At 45.7% G+C, this 22543-nt stretch overlaps 2 protein-coding genes across 11 annotated transcripts in view; one reads left to right on the top strand and one right to left on the bottom strand.

Annotated features, from left to right (window-relative positions):
• Positions 1-22543, bottom strand: part of LOC126873564 (uncharacterized) — a 26482-nt gene continuing 3939 nt past the window's right edge. For 2 of the 10 annotated variants that reach the window (XM_050634591.1, XM_050634595.1), the window contains 4 exons: positions 2954-3154; positions 2637-2858; positions 2204-2350; positions 1-1908 (listed from right to left, as the gene is read on the bottom strand). In XM_050634591.1, the coding sequence (XP_050490548.1) occupies positions 1390-1908; positions 2204-2350; positions 2637-2858; positions 2954-3076 (1011 nt within the window). In that variant the 5' untranslated portion in view covers positions 3077-3154 and the 3' untranslated portion in view covers positions 1-1389. The other 8 variants (XM_050634590.1, XM_050634589.1, XM_050634588.1 and 5 more) reach the window with 8 other exon arrangements.
• Positions 9079-14057, top strand: LOC126873577 (U-scoloptoxin(01)-Cw1a). The gene is made up of 5 exons (XM_050634622.1): positions 9079-9219; positions 9401-9472; positions 11187-11309; positions 11386-11487; positions 11563-14057. The coding sequence occupies exons 2-5, from the start codon at positions 9401-9403 to the stop codon at positions 11638-11640; spliced, it is 375 nt and encodes a 124-aa protein (XP_050490579.1). The 5' UTR covers positions 9079-9219; the 3' UTR covers positions 11641-14057.

Raw genomic sequence — 22543 nt, forward strand, 5'->3', positions numbered from 1 at the left:
TTGAAATAAAGGAGTTGAAGCGTCTGCAACAAATTTATTGCATATAGCTGTCGTACATGTAACTAATACTGCTATTTCCATATTTATAATTAAGCAATCACGCGCGGAAAGGAGTTACACAAATGTCCCAAGCCTAGAAAGAAACACAAACTACGACGGTGCGGTAATAATCAACGAAAAGCAAAGATTAACTTAACGGCTAAATAAGACGTCGAAATTATTACGTAATCATTACGAAGCTAAAGAACGTTAACGACGACATTTCCGTTAAACATTTATTTACAACGATTGATATGTTTCGATATTGGTCTCTCGTGGCTTAAAATAAGTCGAAAATAAATTACATAATATAGAAGAATTAGTATTCGACGCGGTTACTGTACATTAACGAAAGTACGAAAAAAATAAAAGAAACTAAAAACACACACGCACACGTGCAAAGCGGCTAGAGAAAAATCCAATCTCTTTTTGTTTTAAATTCGGATAATATGATACGAGATGGCAAAAGTCACCGAAATGAATCGGTAAATCTTCGGCTCTTTTTCTATTTTGTATCTTTGGATAACTAGCCATTATATCGTGGATAGGCGGTGCCTATTCCTCCGATGCATAAATTCCGATAAAATAATTAACCACAATAATTACGTCAACTTTCGTGCCCACACACACTTTCACATTTGTCAGGAGAAACCTAAAGCGCGTATCGGAACTCTGATTCAAGTACATTTCAGTCGAAAGAAAGATAATCGAAATCAACGTATGTACACTTCTGATCTGATCTATACCTGATAGCCACTGGCCTCCTAGTACGACTACACGAATATAATTCTTATAACAATAGTAAAAAAATAATACTTAGCACTTAAATAATTCACTTACAGATACAAGCTCTCTTTAAACCAAAAACAAACGACGATATAAACGTTTGCGTCTTTAAGACTCTTCTTAGAAGAAGATCAGGCCACTGATCTTTTGTTCGTATAGCGTATAAACGTTTTTCTTAAATGGACTTGTATAGGAAGATTCCGAAATTGTGGAGCAACCAAAAAGCACGCACGATCTTTGCTCGCGTAAAAACGGGTCGAAAATATAGACCAAAAGCCGTTTCTTTCGATATTCTACGTTTTACTCTGGAAAATGAGGCGCCACAAGTACGAACAAGTTTTATTCTACGTCTCCGATCGATTCTTGCCCCCGTGAATCACCCTGTATCTATCGATATAACGCGATCTACGTATATTAAATATTTTCGACAACGTGTACCCTGTGTCGTCCACCGAGCAGATGTCCTACACCCCTGCATGACACTAGTTCTCGTCGATTCGCCGTAGCAGTCTTGCAACAGCAAAATAGAGAGAGTAAAAATTTCATCGGGGAGAAGAACCTAATTTAAGCCTCAGAATCCACGGCTAAATCGGCTTCGATCTCCTCGGGACTTCTAAGATCGATGGCGAACCTTTTCTTCGCGTTCTTGCTTGCCATCTCAGCCATTTGATTCTGCGCCTTCACGGTTCTCGAATAAATGTCGAAAGCGGTGGCTAAAGCGCAGGTGAGCTGCCTCGCGTGATGTTTCGATTCGCAAACGAAAGCGTGACATTCGAACGGCGAAACTCTCCTGAAATTCTCCGTTTCGCGTACAACGATCATGGAGAAGACACGCGTGTAGACGAGATCCTGAACACCGTACGAGATCGTTTCGATGGCGTATATCCTGGCAAAGTTGGAGTCTTGCTTCCTTTTCTCGATAGGCAGCAGGGCAACGCCTTCTTGAGAGACGACCAGTTTGGTCAGAGGGAGCATGGTGTTGGTCGGTAAGGCTTTCGCGGCAGCAACCATATTATCGACGGGCCTCCTCGTGTGCTTGATGCCCCAGAGGCCCCTGGCATCGTGAGAGCCCAGATATTTCACCTGAAAAGGGTCCCCCTTTTAGTCTCCCACGTGCGGCCCTATTCAGGTAACAACGAAACCTTTACCAAGACCTTGGACCTCTAACGTAACGTAACGAACGGTATAAGCGAGAGTTTTAAGACCCGTAAACTCGCGTTAAGAAGATAACAACGTTATAATTTAATTGACTAACGAGTTAAGAGGATGCGAGGTGTTATCCACTGGTGAGTATGTGAATTTATGCTTTGTCCAAATAACCGAGGAGAGTTCAATAGAGGCATAAGGCGAGGTGCAAGGAAAACATCGTAAAATATACCTGGAACACCTGAGGAAGATCCGTCGAACCCTCGAAGACATTGTTATCGATGGATAGACGAGACAATTTTGATACGAGGTCCTTCTTTTTGTCGGTGGAAGAAGCGAGACTTTTGTCCTTCTTCATATCGTTCAGCTCTTGACCTTTCTGTATTAAGAAATACGACGTTAATACACAAGCGTTACGAAATATCTCGGCGCCTTTCTGTCGTTTAAAAAAACGGTCGTCCTGTTGAAGCAAGATATATGCGAAACGGGACCAACGGTTAATTAAGTTATACGCAATTTACAAGGTAAATTGCGAAGCGACATTTTTTGTCACCTCGTGACACTCAAAAAAAAAAAAAAAAAAAAAGAAAATAAAGAAAAAAAGAAAAGAAATAAATCGAACAAGAGCTTGGTCGAGAAGGAAGTTTAAAACGTCGCGTACTCACGGTACTGTTATCGAGTGGACAGATTCTCTGTGTTTGTCCGGGCTTCACTTTCAGGTGATACTCGACCACGTTCGGTATGTTCGGCGGGTTGGAAACGACTGAGGAAGCCGGAGAGGACGAAGAGGCGGTCGCTGGCCGCTGAGGGACGGCGTTTCCGGTCTCGGTCGCCCCGAATAACGGCGCTGTCATCACTGATCTATGCCCGCTAACCGTTTCCCCCGTCTGACAAATTTAACGAAATTTTTGGTCATTCTTTGCTCCAGGCCTTTATCGATCACTTAAACGCGTAACAGAGCATGCAAACGTATTTATCCGACCTTCTTCTGCAAATAGCTACCCTCGTCGTTTTTCGTCGCATCTTTAGAATCGTTTAACTCGTTGTTAACATTCTTCAGGACACCGTCAGACCTCTTCGTAAAACCAAAGTCCTCGTCTTCCATGACGGTTCTCGATCCTGTCTGTCCTCAGAACACTATTTTCACTTGCTCCAAATCGGCCTTGTTCGTGTCACCGTGATCCTTTAATCACACGTAATAGAATTAGTGGGAACAATACGAAATATCGAGCCTCTCAGAAACCTAATCTCTCGGTAAGCGTCTCAGTTTTACCGTTTGGATGCAAATTCTCGATAAACAAATAATTTACTCGCAAGGTTAGTTTTTACTGCAAATAAACGACACGCTTTTTTCTACTTTCCAATTTCCAAAGCCGATTAATATGGTGGCTGAGCATCTGAATCAACGCTGGTCGTCGTTCCCCGTAATCGTAACAAGACCATCTCGTTATGCCAAACAAAGTGCAAAGCGTAACTTTTACGTATACGACGTACGGAGAGCCGGGTAAGTGAAACACTCGAGCAATTTCCAGCGACCTAACGAGCAGAAGGGAGAACCGACCGACCCCTCGTAGACGTTATTATCGTCATCGTTGTATTCCGAAATGCGTTCAACCGCGAAATTAAAAACGTGCTTAACGTCTCGGCTTAAACCGGAAAACAGCTGTCGCGCAGCACGTGTTGCACCTTGCGCTCCAGCTCGATCGTTGCTTTCGCTCTCTTTCCGTGCGGCCAGTTCTCGATCGTTTCGCTCGCAAATATAGAAGTCAAGCCAAACTCTGTCCAAGTTTGGAAAACGTATCGTGCCACGTCGCTTAGGATACTCGAGGTACAAAGAGTCGTTTCACCTGCTCTATTTTATACAAAACCAGTCATTGTCCCCGGTCACAGATTTAATCGAACGAAACGGATGCGCCGGTGCACATAAAACACGATGCTATCGAGAATCCTAAATGTGTACGGGGGGCTTGGCTTCGAGCGGGCAGGAAACGCGTCAGGTGACCGATAGTCAAGTGAAAAGGGATTCGTTAACGTATTCCGTCCGTTGGTCAGGTGTGGACATACTGTTGTTCGAGCTTACGCCGCGTTGCGTCGGCGCGAATCCGTGTGTGCAGTTACCGTTTCGAAAACGTGCGCTGGTTTCCGCGCTCCCGGGGACGAGAGCGCAGAAATTCAAGAACCAAGGTCGAGTCGGAGAGCCGTTCGTGAAATTTTACTCCGGCTACATTCTTCTCTCTTTCGCGAAACCCGATAACGAACTTTCCATAAATAGAATAGAAGAAGGAAACTCGTACGAGCAAATAAAGAGCGATACGCGAGCGAGTTTAACCGACTCGAGTCGAGAATACCATAACACCGGTATGGCGCGACAAAAGCTGGACAAATTTATTTTCGGGCACCTTGTATGTTGCTCGCGCCTCTACACCTGTCGTCCAATTACACCCGCGTACAACGCTAGAACTGTTAACGCGCCTGTTCACGTACCGGGTGTTCTAAACTGCATGCGTAGTCTGACGCTAATGCGAAGAAACTGGTTCTCGCGACAGCCTGGAGAATATTCGATAAAGGCGCAAAGATTTATCGTGCGATTCGAAGATATCTATGCAAAGAGAAGCAAGAAGTAAAGTATTAATAGTAACGGTATCGTTCGAGAACGAAACGAAGCTGCAGATAGTCACTGATCGTTATTACGGTTTTCCAAGATTTCCGTTACGCATCGAGATATCGGACTTTATCAATTCCGCGGGCAAGTAACTAAATTCTCGAACATCGACGTCGAAACGTACACGATCGTAAAAGAAATTTGAGGGAACGCCGTTGTCCGACGCGGGAAACAGGGAAGGAGAGGAGTTCCCTTCTCGCTTCGAGTTCACGAGAGGATAACGACGATACCGGAAACGTCGGTGGATGTGTGTCTGACCGGAAGCTATTATACCCGTGTCACGAACAAACTGCAACGGCGCGCGTCTCGCGCTGTTGGAATTTAAACCATACACTTGGCTATATTTACTCTTTTTAATCGCGACAATGTTGCTTTATTTTAATTACGCTTCCAACGCGCCACGTATCTCCCAATTAACCGATATTACGGACGATAGCGAGCGAGCAGATTTCTCGTTATCGATCCGAACGAAACGCAACGATACATCGTAACTCATCGCCGTTCCCTCCCACGTTTTCCCACGGTCTCGCCATTCTACGATACCGCTCTTTTTCTTCGGCAAAAACGCGGAAGGAGAAGATGAGTAGATCGGTAACTATCGCAACTAGAAAAGAAGAAATATAGGAGAAAAATTCAGGCGCGATTTTTATTTCTCTAAAGATCCTATCACCGTCTTTATCGTCGATAAATACCCATTATATATAAAGAAGATAACGAAATCTTACGATCCTCGATACGCGATCGTTTCTCTGAAGAGGATGTCTCCGTGAAACACGAGACACGAACTAAACCTTCGTAAAGAGATAAGACGCAACGACCAGTGTCATCCGAAGATTACGAAGGAACAGCCTCGACGATGCAGCTTGCATCGCCGTACGGATAAAACGTATACGCGTGATAAACGATACTTGCTGTTATTTACCTTGGCAGTTGCCACTCGTTCGACGATCCACATCACTGACAAACACACCGAATTATCAACTCTTGCTCCGAAGATGAGTGTTTCGAAGCGCGAACGCGATCTCGATACGAACGCGACTGTGGCCGGGCCACTCTGTCGATTCCGTGTATCCGGAAACGTAACCGTAGATGCAGCTACCGATCGATCGATCCGCGCCCGTTCAACCGCGAAACCGTTCTAAGGATGGACCGATCTAGGATCGGCGAACGATCGACAACCGGCTGCGTGCTATGCACCGTCGCGTATACGTGCGACTGAAAATCTGGGACACCGCAGCTCGCTCCGACTCGCGTCGACTGATAAAACGCGCGACGAGTCGCCAGCACGAGCTCGATGCCACCACGCACACGTACGTATATACGCGTCTATTGTTATCGCCAAACTTTTGATAAATCTCAAGTAAGCGAGATAACAACGGCGATTCTATCTTCGCGCGCCAACAGTCACGAATAAGACAGAAATGGACTATTTGTTCGAACGAAGATAGATAGAAGAAAATAGCAGTTTTATTTCTAATCGCAACGGTCTTTGTTTTATCGAATCGAAGGATTCGCTCTCGTCGCTGTGAACGTTCGCATTTCTCCGTTACTACGCTCCTTCGTTTTACAATGAGATTCGAGTGACTATTAATTTGCCGACGAACAGGTGTCGCGCTACCGAATGTGGGACAGCCTCGGCCAGTCTCGTTCAAGCACAACCGGAATGTATTGTAAAACACACAGCAACGATGTTACGTGTCAGAGATATCGTAAGCACAGATATCGATGATAAAAGCGAAGAAATTGGCGAACGCGTAGCTTGCGTTGCTAGCAAAGCGAGTCGAAAGACGCTTCCTAGCATTCGTTATAATTGATGTTATATTGCTTACGTAACTCTGGATACAATAAAATCCATACGCTACCAACAGAGTGTTACGTAAAAAAAAAGAATAGCGAAGCTTCGATTGTGCGCACATGCACAGGTACCAAGATGCGGATAAAAATCGAGATATCAATTAAAATAATTAGACAATCGGCGGACGCGTAACTAAATCGATAAGGATTTCTAACGATAGATTCGAAAACGCGTCGAGAATCGACCGATGATCGTTGCGCGCGATTACTAGTTTGTCACCACCACGAAACAGGCGATGGAAAACAGAACGATCGGATTGCTAATACGACAAACTTGACGATACTCCGCCCCATACTTTGGTTAGTAATTAATCCCGTAATATCGTAATTAAATATTTAATCGGTCGACACAGTGGTAGAAACGTGAGAAAAAACTTTCATGTCGCTTTTGTACGGCGACAGGAAAGATGCTCGGAAGTCAACTCGTTACGAAATTACGAAGGCTTATAGCGACTGAACATTGCCGAGCGTGTGAAAATTCGGAATATAGAGTAACCGTCTGACGAAAGTGTCCATTAAAACAAATGGTCCCCTTTTGATCGCCTGTTTCTGAAAAAAAAAAAAAAACACACGGTCTCGTCCATTCTTACCGCGACAACACCTGCGCTTTTACGCTACACAGCATTGGAAACAGCAACGTTAACAGATACGTTGCGCGATAACGCGTTTGAAGCATCGATAGAACCAGTCTTGCATCGGGGAGTCACCAAGAGATTTTTTAACGCGACTATAACATTCTTAATAACAGGTTTCTTAACAAGAGAGGAAAACAAAAGTTTTCTTCTTCGTCGACGCTTGGCGTTTCCCTCGAGATACGATTGCCTGCTATTTTCAATCGTAAAACAGCCGAGCGGACCTTCCCACGAACGTTACACGGATTTTGTAATCGGCGTGATATATAATTAAGAATAATTTAATTCAAAACGACAACTATCCTCCTCTTGTCTTTCTTCTTCTTGTCCATTCTTCTTTCACGTCTAAAATACACGATCGTTACACAAGTGGCGTCTTAGTATTAGCCGTGGCAACCGTTTTACTTTGTAAACTACACGAACGTTTGATAAATCGCTGCAGGATATATTTGAAAACGACGCAGTATTTTGTTACTCGATTCGAAGGTAAAGTATGCGAACCGTGGCTAAAATCAGCTATCTAATACCATGGAATTTGCATGTCAATCTCGAAATGTTCGCGGTCAGCAATTATGCGCCGCTAATTGGCACTGAACGCGCCTCGAAAATTAAGGGGCTACCGAGAAGAGGATGGAACAGACTACGGCATGCAAATGAACGATTTGATCGTGCGAGATTTCTATTTTCCGCCTGTTTAGCTACGTCGTACCTCGAGGTATCTCGATCGGAAGAAAGGAAGTACTTTGGAGCTTCCTATTTCCTTGAGAGATATATATATTTTTCTTTTTTTTTTTTTTCTTTTTTTCTCACTTGATTGTAACCTCCTGTACTTGATAAATGGTAACGAACGCGTACTTTCAATTTTATTGGGAAATCTTCCTTCGTAGCAGAAAAAATGAAATGGAAGAATTCTTGTATCTAGCCTTATCGGAGGATGTTGAGAAAAAACGGAAAATCGATATGACAAGTAACTTGGCCGGATACTTTAATTCGATAAGTCGCAGGATGGTCAGTGACAGATATTAACCTGCATGTTTCCCACTAAATCATTCTCGATCCAATCGTGTTCTGTCATCGTTCGAATCGACAAATTTCTTAAGAGCTTAAAAAACAAACTTCTTCGGGTGTAATACACAGGAGGAAGGCAGCGTGGTTAAACCTTGGATACACTGTGCGAGATAAGACCGAGTGATTTCGGCACTGGTACACGTGACGAGGATTTTCCATTCTGCAGAGAATCCCACGAAAACAAAAAACCTAGCTATCAGATCGATGGGATCGGTGAAATAATCTAGAGCATCTTCCCCGCGAAAATGCGAAAACGCATACAATGAAATTAATATTATACAATCGCACCGAATCGGCGAAAAGTATCGGATATGGTAGAGGAAAACATTCCACGAGAAAACTGTCTGGGAGTAACATAACGAAATTTCGAAGGAACCGGCAGGTTCTTCCCTTGGTCCTTGTAACAAGATCGTGTTTTCACGGTTGTAGAAGCACAGACGTTGCGTAAACGTGGAGCAACGTCCACTTTGTGTTCGAGGTACAAAAATAACGACAACGCTGGATCGATCGTGCTCTCATGGCTGATCGACTCGCGTCCTTACCTATTTCCTCTTTTCAACCCCTTTCGACGAAGACGTCGAAAGATATGGCTGAAACGCGTAAAAAAAGTTGCAACCCTGACTCGAGTATGATCCTTACGACTGTTTTCACGGGTGTAAGAACACGAGACGGATTGCGTAAGAGAAGAATCTGCGGCATCGTAGAAACGAATCCCTCCCCTACCTCCTTGGGATCTTCTCTTTCTCCGTTCGTCCGGTGTGGGAGCCCCGGAAAAGAGGGGCTCTCAAGAACCCCCCCTTGTTTCTGCTCGATCTCTAAAGCCATATATATACCACCACTTCGTGGTAGCATCCTTCGAGAAAGAAACTTTGCCCGTAACACCGTGGAGACCGAACTTGCAGGCGGAGGTCCAGCGGATCGGGACCGGTGAGTGCATTGTGCCAAGATCCGAAATCGAAACTCATCCTAAGATAAATGAACACCACGTGGAAGGACACTGCGGATTAAGGTGATTGGATCTTTTACGAAACGGTAAGATTTTATTTCCCTCCGCTTCCAACAACTTGGAAAGCTTCGATGCCCGGTCTTCTAAAACATACAATCAAGAAGAATACTCGAATTCGAGGAAACGAGTAGAACTTGGATGAAATTAATCGATCTTCCATCTGATTATTTCAAATTTATTAATCGACGATTTCATCCGATTTTTTAGATGATTTCGCGGTACCAAGTTTTGTGCGCGCTGCTCCTATTCGGCGCTGTTTTGCTGTACCAAGCGATGGCGGTAAGTGACACGATTCGCCGCGTTTCCCTCTAAAACCGTTCGATTCGTAGTTCGAATTGCATATAATATATGTATATTCAGCAGGGAGTATCGTGCACGCAATACCTTTACGAAAGCAGCGCTGAATTAAAGTGCGAAATTATTATATTCACCGTACTTTCTCACGTGCAACAATGACAGAGGGAGGACGGTATCTTCTCGCGTCATCTTCGCCAAGTGGCGGCATGAAGTAATTCATTAATTAAGTCGTGTTGCGCGAGCGCGTTTTCTCGCGCGCTTCCTTGGACAAAGTGGTTCGGAAACGTGCGTTAAAATTTCCACGTCTTCCAGGTCTGTTACGTTCGAATAAGATTGCGCAACGCCAGAAATGGGTCCTGGCAAAACCATCCGGCATTCCGGAATTACGAAACCGTGTGATTCGAGCGCGGATCTACGCGTGTTCATCGACGGCACTTTTATTCGCGCGTTTATCGATGGCCGATCGTGCGACTACCGAGCCGCAAGCATATTCATTTTCACCGGAAACGATGGCCGTGAACGCGGATCGAAACGCAAGGGGACCGAATTTTCAATGCCGTCGAGCCACCGGCCAGAAAACTGAAAATGATTAATTAATCCGCCGATCGTTATCGCGTTAACATTCACGGTACGCGATTCCAGAAATTCTTTCTTCATCCTTTGAAGAAACCATCCAGCCATTGTGCCATTATGTAACGCAGAATTCTTCGACATTCAGCTTTTGCGGTCAAATCGTCTTTAAAATTTTACGATACGTCTTTTCTCGCGAGGGAAGGTTCGACGATCGTCGAGCAGAACCCTGACCTACCCTAGTTTCGCTGGCGGTAACCGCGCCATGGATTACGGGCGTGTTTTCTTGCCAGGCGTCGAAATCACCCGTCACGTCGAAAGGGTGGAGGCAGTGTCTTGCGGTTGCGCGCGTGTTAGTGGACGGGAGATCGAGTACAAAGGCACGGAGATGCGCATCCGCTTGCGGGGAACAATGTAACCCGACTTCCGGTCAAACATCGGCACGTACACGCACTGGACTGGCTCGATCCGACGTTGTGTCGCAACAGTCTCTTTTTTTCTTCTCGTTTTGACCGATAGCCAATTGCGAAAAAGATCGCGCAACGAGATTCCCCTGCGATCCGCCGCGATTTGAACGTTGTTTAAAGGCTGCTTGGATCATTAACCCTATGCCTTTTCCTTAACCCCTTTCGCATTTTATCTTCGTTGCGCGATCCAACGGTTGGATAGAAATTTTTGTTAATGACCTAACAAGCGCTCGATGCATCGTGCATAACAATTGCGCTACGAAAGGAAGCGCAACTTATAGCGTGCATCCTCGTTCGGTCCACATTCCATTGTGAGCGATGATAGATGATGAAAGCTGTCGGTGACGTTTCGTCACAGTCCCAAGGGAATTGCAATGTAAATAACGCTTTTCATAGTTGCGCCTTCTCGGCTAATTGTCTTTGTTCCAAGAGAAATCAAGATGTAATTCGCGCAACTTATTTAAATTGAAATACGTAAGCCGTAATTCGGTTACCCTGCATATTCTACGTATACGTTGCACGCATACTCCCTGAAATCTTCGTTATCGCGTTACGAGTTGCAACAGGCTTGCACCGTATGCGCGTCCCTGTACGATTAACGTTAATCGAGATGCGACAGTTTCAAACATCTCGCCTACCAATCTCTACTGACGTTTCAGCAAGTAGACGGCTATACACCTGGCGTGGATTATCCGATCTACGACTCGGTACCTTTCGGCCTTACGTTTACCTGCGGGGGCAAGTTACCTGGTTACTATGCCGATCCTGAAGCTAGATGTCAGGCAAGTTTACGCCGTTAACTCGTGCCGTCCGATCGAAACACAGAAGGATGAACTCGATTTTGAAATTTTTTATTAGGTCTGGCATTGGTGTTTGCCAAATGGGCGCCAGTTCAGCTTCCTCTGTCCAAACGGCACAGTTTTCAGCCAATCGGCCCGTGTCTGCGATTGGTGGTTCAAGGTACCGCATTCTCCATGTACATCGATCTTCGTCATTTCTGTTCGAGGTCTGCTTAAAACTTTTTCTTTATCGTAGGTTGATTGCAACGACTCGCCGAGATTGTACGGTATCAACGACGACCTGTACAGAGATGTGAACGGGAACAAGATCTAACGCTCTGATTGTAAAATCTGTGAACATTTAAACGCGTGTTAACAAAGAGTATATTTCTGTGTACAGTTTCTTCGAGACAAGAGAGTATTTCAATAGAAGCGAGATTCCGTCCAACGAGTTGTGAGTTCCTAGCTTGCCGGCAGAGAAACGCGTGAACAGAACGCTGTAATATTCTCGGACGCTAAATCGCACGACGACGATCGATCGCTACAGGCTGATCGAACTTTTAGCTAGATAGAATTTCATCGCAGGTGCTGATCACTTCCATAGAACAATGAAAAATCTCTGTATCTTCCCACAAACCATCCGAATAGTTCTAACCGCCTTATAACAGATTCGATTCTTCAATAAAGAACAACAGATGCATTAACTTTTTGCTACGTGTTGAACGTGACCGTGCCTTGGTCGCGCTTTAATCGTACCGGTCATCGTGTCTTTTTATCGTAAAACTATGTTAAGAGAGAAGAATCCCGGGGAGAGGAGGAAAGAACGCGCGATCGTGCATCGCAAAACTCGAAATCGCATCGAACGATTTCTTGGCATGATCGAACAATAGAAAGCGAGCGAGTGATCGACGCGAACGACCAGCTCTTTCCCTACCTTTTTCCTGTCAAACGCTGGCCATCCGCGCTACGCTTTTCCGTTTACGTTTTACATGCAAGCTGCGTCGCGAGTCTTCTTCCCCTCCTTCTTCCCTCGCGTATCTTTCGAGATCGATTAGAAAGAAATGCCGATCGTATCCTCGACCAAATCGCGCGGAAGCCTCGCCGCGCCGGCTCGTTTTTCTTCCGATCGAACAACGTGTAATTACCGCGAGGAATTTCAATCGATGCCTCGGACATTACGTAAACGAATAGAGATTTGACGTGGTCACTTACGAAATCCTCCTAACTTCCACCTGTCGAACAAGTTTTTAGAGTGTCAAGGCCAAAGTCATCGTCGAACACCGTTATTGCGATTATGCGCCGTTGATCACACGAATCAAATGAAAAATACATGAATCGTATCGTAGCCAGCTCGTTGCGCGTAATTACGACACCGTTCGACATCGGGACGATGCCGTGACATCTCTAGAAGATCGAAGCATCGCGCAGGATTACGAGGAATTTGCGTGCGGAACTTTCGAGCGGCGAGCGAGTTAAAATTCCGGGCGCGTAAAAAACACGCATCGAGACGTTCCTCCTCGAGCGAATCGCGAGCGCAAATATCACGGGCGTACCCGACGCCTCGTCCTCAAATTCTTGACGATCCCCTTTCAAAGATCAACAGGCGTGTCGTGGCAAGTCATGCTTCGGACAGTGATCAGGATCATCGGCATTCGTCATATCTACGATATCGATCTGGATTGAACGAACTGTTCTATTAGCAGGCAACAAGTATCGGGACACAAACTCGCGATACGGTAGCTGCGAAAAGTATTTATACGTACCCTTGTATCTCTATCAAACGTTCAAACACCGCAATTACGATGATATGCAAATACTTTTTATAACCTTTATATTATATATGACGGTACAATAGATTTATAGCGACGTAACTAGAAAATATGAACAAAGAATGGCATTGGATTTGTAAATATCGACACGTGTCCTGACACTTGTGGCCGATAATGTAAATCTTCGTCGAGTTTTACGAACCCATCGACTATAAAATGGCCGACGAAATGACGCGACCTTATCTCGAGGAAAAGAACGTAAGACAAGGGAGATCGAGGCCTTGAATCTCGAGAAAGAAAGGAGTTGTCGTCCTTAGAGAAAGCAGTGAACTTTGATGAAACGATCCATCTCATGGGCACGGGTGAGTTCCGATTATCGCGATACGATCCTGTTTTACGATCCTGCCAACGAAGCCGAATCAAGAATAAATCGCAGCTGGACGGTCATCGCAGTTTTCATCGAAGGTTAACATTTATTAACAGGATTTCTTCTTCGAACGAATCCGAAAATGGTCGGCACGTACGCGCGCGTCAATTGCACTGGTATTCCCTTAAAGTTAGAAAGGACTAGTCGAAGGAGTGGAAGCTGGTTAGAATACTTTCTTCGAGTAGCTATAACTCTATTCGCTCGATGCCTGACCCTGAAGGTGATTTATCGAAAAGCCAGTCGGCTCGCTCGGAGAGTCGATCGCTTTTTCGTGTCTAACGGCGTTCGATTGCGAAAGAATCACAGTGCGAGCCTCGCGGGAAACCAAACTTCCTATTTCCAAAGAGTTAGGCGTGTTGTCGTCGGCCGAGAAAGCGATCGTTATCGATTAATAGAATTCTAGAGGCGCGATGTACTCGCCGGTTCCACGAATTTGTCCTCCTCCGTGTCCTTCGTCGGCGGAGACGACGTTCCACTTTCACTTCGTTCCTTCGATCTTTCGAAAAATTACAATTACGAGGAGTTTGCTACGTAGCTGGCTCGGGTTACTCACGAAAGATCACAAGGATGCGCGAGTCGGAATCCCCTGAAGGCGCCACGAGACCTTTGCAACTCCGCTCGAGATATACCTTGGACGTCCTTTGTTTGGACGCGCTCCAAAGAAGAGGACGAAGAGTAAAAAACAGACCGTGCGGTAAAAGCAAGATGCAACGTCCATAGAAATGGATGGCCTTCTAACGCGTCGCTCAAGAGTCAAGTTTGAAAGGTTCGACGGTAAATAGCATTGGTTCTGTTCGAGTTGTGTCGACGCTGACTATCAGGTGGCGACGCAGGTGCTCCTCGCGAACCTTTCGCTCGGTGGGGACCGTTTTTTGACAGAGCTACGCCAATGCGAGGCCAGCCAAGGCGCCTATGTACGTCCAGCCCCCTTCTCTCTCTCTTCGACCTTATCCTCCGTCGTAGAAAGCTCGACCAGACGACGCTGGCCGGAGCACAACGCTCCTGCTGCTGACTTTTCCACTTCCATCGCGCAGTCTTCTGGCCGGACCGGACGCGGTCTTGCCCTCAACCAGCAAACGCGGTGTTTCCCCGGGTGATTCCCCCCGAAAATTTGAGCATCGATCCACCCCCGTTCAGAGCGGGTTCGAGTTACCGAGCGTGCCCTGCCGAACACAGTGCTTTCTCGAGATCGTTCGCTGGCAGAGAAGTAGTCGCGCGGTGTACAGGTGTGACAAGTATACTTGGAGTGCGCCTCGATGTGAGCACGGTGCTTTCATGAGGGATTAAGGAATAATCGACGGAGCCGAGAGACAGGTCTGTGCATTTCTTTTGTCCAAAGCAACTTCTATCTCTAAGAACGTGGCACGCTTTCTAGAAACGGCAAGTTTCTCGATCGAAAATCTGCAAAAGTTTGAATAAGAGCGATCGATTATTCCGGGCAAACAGATTGGTCGTTCGAAGAAAAGAGAGCCACAATGGAAATACCTTTAGATGGAAATCGAGGTTTTTCTCGGGTTATTCTCGCTGTTAGAATAGGAGAGTTTACGAGATTAACGTGGCGAAAGTAGTGGCAATCGCTTCGCTGTTCGTACTCGCGAACGTTGGCTTCTTTTCTCCATCGAATCCAGACGAGCTAGGCAAATTAAATTCGGATTACTTAAGCAGCGGTAATCACAGTGTTTTATTTACAAACGGTACGAGTCGTCGTCGGCTTCTGCCCGCGGCCAGAATGTCAGCATTTTCTTGCGACAATCCGTCCACGTGAGCGTTCCAGACGACTTGAACCGTACCTCGCGGCTAAAGAAACTACTTGAACCAACTTCTCGCCCGATATAGTCGAAAGAAAAGATAGGCCACGCAATACCCTGGTCAAATTTTCGTAAGGAGAGAAAACTGTACGGCGCGTTGGCGTGAAAATAGTCTTTCGTCGGTTTCGCCATCCCCGGCATCCATCGACTCGATATTTCACGACATCTTACGAGAGACAGCGAGAGAAGCATGGTCGATCGATCAAATCGAGACAAACGATACGGTACGTTTGAAATCGTGAAAGGACGATCGGGCAGAGCGCGAGAGCTTCAGGAGTAAAATAAAGGCGCCAGGACTTTCGCTGACCATCCCATCCTCTCCCTCTTTCGCCGAAACGTTTTTACATCTTCGGATGACAACGAAAGCGAACTGGTTCTATCGTCGAATTTACCGTCCGCCCGACTTTCCATTCCTTTTTTTCTTTCGTGGAAAAAAAGAACGCGACTCCTACGCTCACCATCTCCCTCGAGGTTGTTTAATAAGGTGAAAGGAGAAAAAAACACCGCCGATACGTTTGCTTCGAGTCGGTCGTATTTTTGTTTCCAGCGTTTTTCAGTCTGTAATTTTCATAACTCGGTATTTTCGTGCGTTTCGAATAAGTTTCGAATAAAACCGCGGATTTCTATTCTGCTCGAGGATCGGTGCATCAACGAGCACCAACATACTGCTATCGTTCGAGGAAATATATTCAGACTCGGTACACGTGTTAAGAACGCACTCACGCGAATGTACGCACGCATCGCCATAACTACGATTGAAGTATGTATTTTTTTTTTTTTTTTTTTATATATATTGTAAAAAGGGTTCTCGTTGACCTCTAGGAAATGGAATATTTCCACGCTCTTTCGTTTATACATTTCCGCGATTTCAATCCATCGAAGGAAAAGAAGTCGAGGATAATGGAGATTGCTTGGGAAATTCGAACGCTCTGACTCGCGATCAGTTCCATTTTCTGTCTGATTCGTTCGAACGATATATATCGTGAAATACAACATTAGTACACTTCCATTTTGCACCAGAATATGGCGTGTAGCGTAACGTTCTCCGCGAGTTACGCGTCTTACAACATCACGGCGATAAACAAGCGGGCGTAATTTTAATCGTTAATCAAGTTACACGCCGGCTAATTCTAGCTGCGATTTTTTTCAACGGTCTATGGAAATGAACGAACCGCCGTTCACGGCGTATCGGCTACTTTGTCGATTAATCTCGTGGTTTTCCGTAACCTCGACAGTGCCTCGACCAACCGCTCTCTCTCTCTCTCTCTCTCTCTCTCTGTTTCTCTTTCCTTCGGTTTCTCCCTTTCGTTCTCTCCTTCCTCCTCATTGCATTCTAACGCGTCCACGTTCACTTTCGATCGGCGGATTCCGTGGCCGATTCTACACACGCTTGAAAGTGAATTTATTTCGCGAGGAGCCCGTTAGACTCGCGACACGCCTAGCCGGCCTAATTACTCGCCACACCACGAAATCACTGTTTCGATTCTCCGCGGAAACTTAAACGTCTGGAAGCGTTCCGCGGCCGGAAACTAAGCCGCTCTGCGATCTTATTGATCGTCGATCAGTCGATGAGATGTCAAACGAAGCAACTTGCATAAATGTATATCGAGATACGGAGAAACCGCTCGTAAAGGAGCAAAACGTGAAAGCTCTGGGAATCTGACAGGATCGAGCGGATGCGAGGAAAGCGAGGAAAGTAGCGTGGAGAACGAACGCTTGCTTCCCTCTGAAACTAAGAAATAGGCTCGTTCCAATAATTATAGGTTGGAAATCGCAGCTCGATCGCGCATAAACCGCCGACGACTATGGCTGGCTGTTGCGTAATCAGCGAGCGCTTTCGCGAGCTTACGCTTGACACGTCGACCGATATTTTACCGAGTCTTTTTCGATAAACAATATCGAGAGCGCGCGAGCTCGAACGAACGCCGCGTTACGACACGAGAACGCGCGTCGTCCAGCCGCGGTCTGCTTTCTCCCGCTATACGCTGTCGGAAAAATAAACGAGCTACTTGGTCGTAATCGAACAGCCGGAATAGGCTTAATGGCCGGGTCGATTTGCCACGAAAATCGAGCCAATTCTTTCCCCAAAGTACACCGCGTCCCGATCAGGTTCCAAGCAGAATCGCGAACGTGAAACGTTGAACACGACGACTTACATGTACACGTGGTGCGAAACATTTTTCACGCATGCACGCGTGATTGGACAGTGACGAAAGTTTCATCAGGCGCGATATCTTTTAAATGCGTCGATCGTAACGGGCCGGTCGACAATTCCATTCGCAAAGAATTCTCTCGAAAATGAATATCACGTGTACGGCTAACGAGAACCGTCGTCGCCCGTACCCGATAATGTGCTATTAACAATAAATAGTATTATAAAAAGTATCCCGCGGTGGTCTCGTGATGCTGCTGGTCTTGCACGAGCGTGCGAATGATTTTTGCAACTATTTTTTTTTCTTTGGTGAGTCGATCTTTCCTCTCGATTTCGAAAATGTTCTCGGCAATTGTAACGTGAAACTCTTAACGACTGTAGGGAAAGGAGAGTTGAGTCGTCTATCGAGTATCGGGAACAGAGACGAGGGAAAGACGATTTTGGCTGATATTTGTCGCCTTGGGACAAAGCGAAATTTGACCATCGCTTTCGAAACGAAACAAAGTGTGTCAGACTGTTCTACGAGGCACGCGTAAATATTGCGCGATATCTACTTTCGATGATGCCCGCGCGATCTGCACCGATCAATTCGATATACACGATCTGTCTTCGTGAACGATACTTTGAAGTAGTAATGCGAACAGCGGCTGTGAAACCGAGAGACAGACCACAAACCGGTGATCGTGAAACTTCCATTCAAGCAGAGACGATCGTGCGACTTTCTGGAAAAAGACTCGAAAGATAAAGCGGCGAATTAAGTAAATTGCGTTGCAAACGTTAGTTCTAGTTTCTTTGGTAGCATTCGTCCTTTCTATACCTGGCTTTTCATAATAATTCGACCAATTAATCGCACGCTCTTCTGTGATCTCGTGCCATTCGATGGTTCGAGTATTCACCATTTCGATGGCGGTGTAATTTCTAGACGCGGGTATAATTTAAGAAGCGGTAGGAAGCAATCGTAAAACGTCCGTTGTACGATTCAGTATCGGGCTCGTTATGCTCTCTCAGCGCGCTATCGTTGCTGTGGCTGAAAAAGACTAGAAAAGAGGCGTAACGGCTTCACGACACGTTAATTGCGCTAATTATACACGCGAGTCTCTTTCTCTCGCGAGAAAGAAATTCGTAGGAGAAAGAGGAGGATGAGAAGACAAGTCCAATTTCCGATTCCGGCAATGTTTCTTTCCGTGCAATCACTTTCCTGCGGTTTCGGAATCACGTCGATTCCCAGTTACAAAATTTTCTCCGAAACGATGGCGAAATCGGATTCTGGATCGTGGAACGACCGCCGATAAGCGTAATATGGCTGCAGACCGCGAAAACAAATGGAAAGCGTACGTCTTCTTTTATTACCACTTTCCTTATCATTAATATCGTTAATTTCGCTAACTCGTGGCTCGTTTTTGCCTTTTACCGTCCAACTAACGCCGAAGCAAGAAAAAAGCGGTACGACTCCGCGAGCAGAAGCCTCGCACCGTTAGCGTTCTGGGGCTGTAATGCCGGTTTATTTGTCGCGGCAGGCTTACACAATGTGTCGATAAAACGTGGCAAATAACAGTTTACGGTCGAATAAATTTTATTCACGGTGGAGAGTGAAATCGTTTATCCCAAAGCCGGTTCTCTCCGCGGCAAGAGCAACGTAGTCACCGCATCTCACGGATCGTCGTTCCACAAAACGTTTCGATTTTGTCAATTAAAAATCAAACCTCGCATCCTCGATTCCCGGTTGAACGAACTCGACCGGAAAACTCACGAATCTAGTGATCACCGCGACGATGATAAACGCGCTCCTTAATCAACGATTACCACCGATGAATGGATGCCGCGTTACGTAAGTTGACCGCTTTTAGCGAACGCGAGATCGATTATATTTGCCGAACGATACTTCAGACCGGTATTTATACGAGAGAACAGCGTTACCAAGAATTGTGATAAGTAGAACTAATAAGTACGATACGATTGTACGAAAAATCGAGGACTATACCATTCTGGAAGAAGGCCCGGTATGAGAACGTTCGATCGCAAACGAACGACAGGGTCTTTGAAACTCTAACAAGCGCAATTTTTCGTAGTCGAGGCAGCTGTTTCCTCCTCTCGTTCGATCGAATGTTCGTTGTCTTATGGCGTGAAGCAGGCGTGTCGCGTATCAGCTTTTGTCAGTTTTACTCGCACGCGACCAATCCGGATAATTCTGGCACCTTGACACGAAAAACCAGTCAGCATTAAAGCGCACCTTCGCAGCAACGATGCTCGATTTTCATGTCTCTGTGAGTGAGTAAGATACATTGAAATATATTTCCATGCTTTCAAGGCCTAGCTTTTCAAGGTAGATCCGCGTTATCCTAATTCCTCTCTGTTACGACAACAACTGTCCGAGCTACCAGGCGAATAAAAGCGATCGCGATATAGTCTCGTTCCATATTCTTCGGGCAAGTATCGACGTCAGTGGCATACTCGTTCGCCTGCACAATCCAATACTTTCTACATACGAAATAGCAATCCATTTCCTAAACGACGTGGAGGATTATTAACGATGCGAAAGAAACCAACGTTCGTGGTCTGTCTCGTTATCCTACGATCGCGTCTACCAATAACTGTAAACCGTGATTTTAATTGAAAGCGACGAACGAGAAGAACGAGACGGAGTCTGCGCCTGATATCGCGCCGAGTCTGACCACAGTCCTCTCTATCTACTGTACGTAATTATGTGCTGTGCACCGCGAATGCAACAAGTGTCTAACGAGTTACGGCGTTGGAGAAGACCGCGTGCACGTCTATATGGAATGTACATTATACCGGTACTCGTCTCGACGGGACACTTTCTACCCACGACGCAGTAATCCGTAGTCCAATGAGCATGAAACACGGATAAAAGTGGCAGCTAGCGGTCGTGTGAAACGCGCCTGTTCCCCCGTTTCAATTCGCCTGCGTCGTATCCCATATCCCTGATCCAACGACTGGGAAAATATCGCGTTACCTTCCTTTTTCAGGATCGAACTTAATCGCTCTGTGCCTTGACCTCGCCCGATCGGTCGCGTTAGACGACCGATCTCGAATCGAGCGCGCGCTCAGATCGATAAGGTTACTCAACGATAATCCAAGTGCCGATTACGGGAAAATCGACGAGAAAGCGTATGACCTCACCGCAAAAACCTTTTCATGGAACGTTTGATCGCGACGAGCTAAATCTATTCGCAGCGTATCGATAAGCGGCCGGCTGGCTTCTAACAGCTTTTTCCACTGCACAATGATCCGTGATTCGAGTTTCCGGTGAACGTGAGCTACGTTTACTCCGTATACGATTGCGATATATATGTATAACGGTAGGAACAACGAAACGAAACTAGAGAGAAGTCAATTCTCACGTTCTGCTTTTAAGTAATTGTTTTTACAATTGAGAGCGCACGATCGAGAGAAACGCTCGAGTTGCTAAAGCACCTGACGCGGGATAAATGTTTGAAAAAATGCGGAAACTCGTACGAATGGACGCGGAACACAGTCATTCGATGACTGTTTTCCTTCGTCGCTTCGTCGTTATTGCCACTGTCCAACGTACAACCTTTCCGCAACAATGTACGATAACGCAACGTCGATAGCAGTTGCTCCAAGCACGAGGAAATGAAAGCTTGCTGCACCAACCTGTACGACTTTTGAAGGCTATCGGGTTTTCTAACCACGCCTTGTGTCGATGGTTTATCTGAAAAATCGCGAATGTCTCGAAGGAAGAAACAACGGAGGCAACCACGTTCCAAATACGTACGATAATAATTGCTCCTGCATATAGAATGGAAAATATATCCCTGCCAGTAGAATTTTTACGAATTCCTCGTGTACGACGGAATTGTTCGAGCTCTAAGAGCGAGATTCGCTTAGAATTTCATTTCCGGAGAACGCCTCGGAGGATATTCGAAAGCACTGGGTATCGTAAGGTATTTAAGAAACGAAGTGGGTCGGACAACTGGTCGTGCTAGCCATAACTTCCGGCGACCTTTAGCGGTCGCGAGATGACCGTTACGTGTGTTGTAATATAACGTAATTTACCGTAAGGTAACGTTACGAGTGTCGCGTTCCGCGCACAACTCGATAAAGAGGAATCCTCGGTTTGTCCGTTGGAGGAAACGTATTTGCATTATCCTGAAATAGCCGGGGGGCGTTTCGAAGTGTCTACGCGATTCTGCAAGCGAGTCGAATGGCGAGAGAATTCATTTCGGCTTGATTTTCTAACCATTTTAGAAATAGCGTAGAAACACGATCGCGTAATCGTGGCTTCTCCCGAACGGGACGAACAACGCGACTAAATTTCCCAGCAGGCCTGAGAACTCGCACAACGGTTCGTCGTGACACGAGCAAAGAAAGCAACAACGAAACTTGTGTAACCGAACAACGCGGCGATTCTCTATCTCCGAGAGGAACGCAGCCATCCTTCTGCTTTTTCCTGCCGCTTTTACACAAACGATAACGATCCGTCTGCGAACTGGAGCGCGATAGAGCGCTTAATTAATTCGAAAATATGCCGCGATTAACCCGAATGCTCTACATTTTTTATCCAAAACCGAGGCAAGACTAGAAAATTCCGATCATCGAATCCTATACCGAACAGAGAGATCCGTAAACGTAACTTTCAATGGCTTACGTTACGGTTTTCGATCCGTTCACCTTAAGCAGAAATTTCCATAGTTGGAAAAGCAAAAATCGATAAAGACGAATTAAGCGCTGTCGGATGTTAATCCTTGCGAATGTAAATACGACATAATTCGTTTCAAAGGCGGAAGATCTATATCGTAAATCGTCTCTTTAATCGGGGAAAGGTAAAAAATACCGAATTACGTAGTCAAAAGCTATCACGAAAGCCAATCTTATCTCCAAACTACTTTCACCAGTTTCCGTTTCGAAATTGAGAGAATCTGCTCTGAATACATCGAAAGCTGAATCTTCGAATATCGTCCGCTAGATTTATCGAAATATATTTCTGTAAAATCGTTGCCATCTATGCGAATTCTCTTCGCTATTTGCTCGTAGAAGGCCGAGTAGGTGTTTCGAAAAAGTTTCATCCGCGAGGTAGAGGAGGAGATATACCGGGTACC

The sequence above is a fragment of the Bombus huntii genome, chromosome 14 (genome assembly GCF_024542735.1).
Source record: "Bombus huntii isolate Logan2020A chromosome 14, iyBomHunt1.1, whole genome shotgun sequence".
Classification (NCBI taxonomy): Eukaryota; Metazoa; Arthropoda; class Insecta; order Hymenoptera; family Apidae; genus Bombus; species Bombus huntii.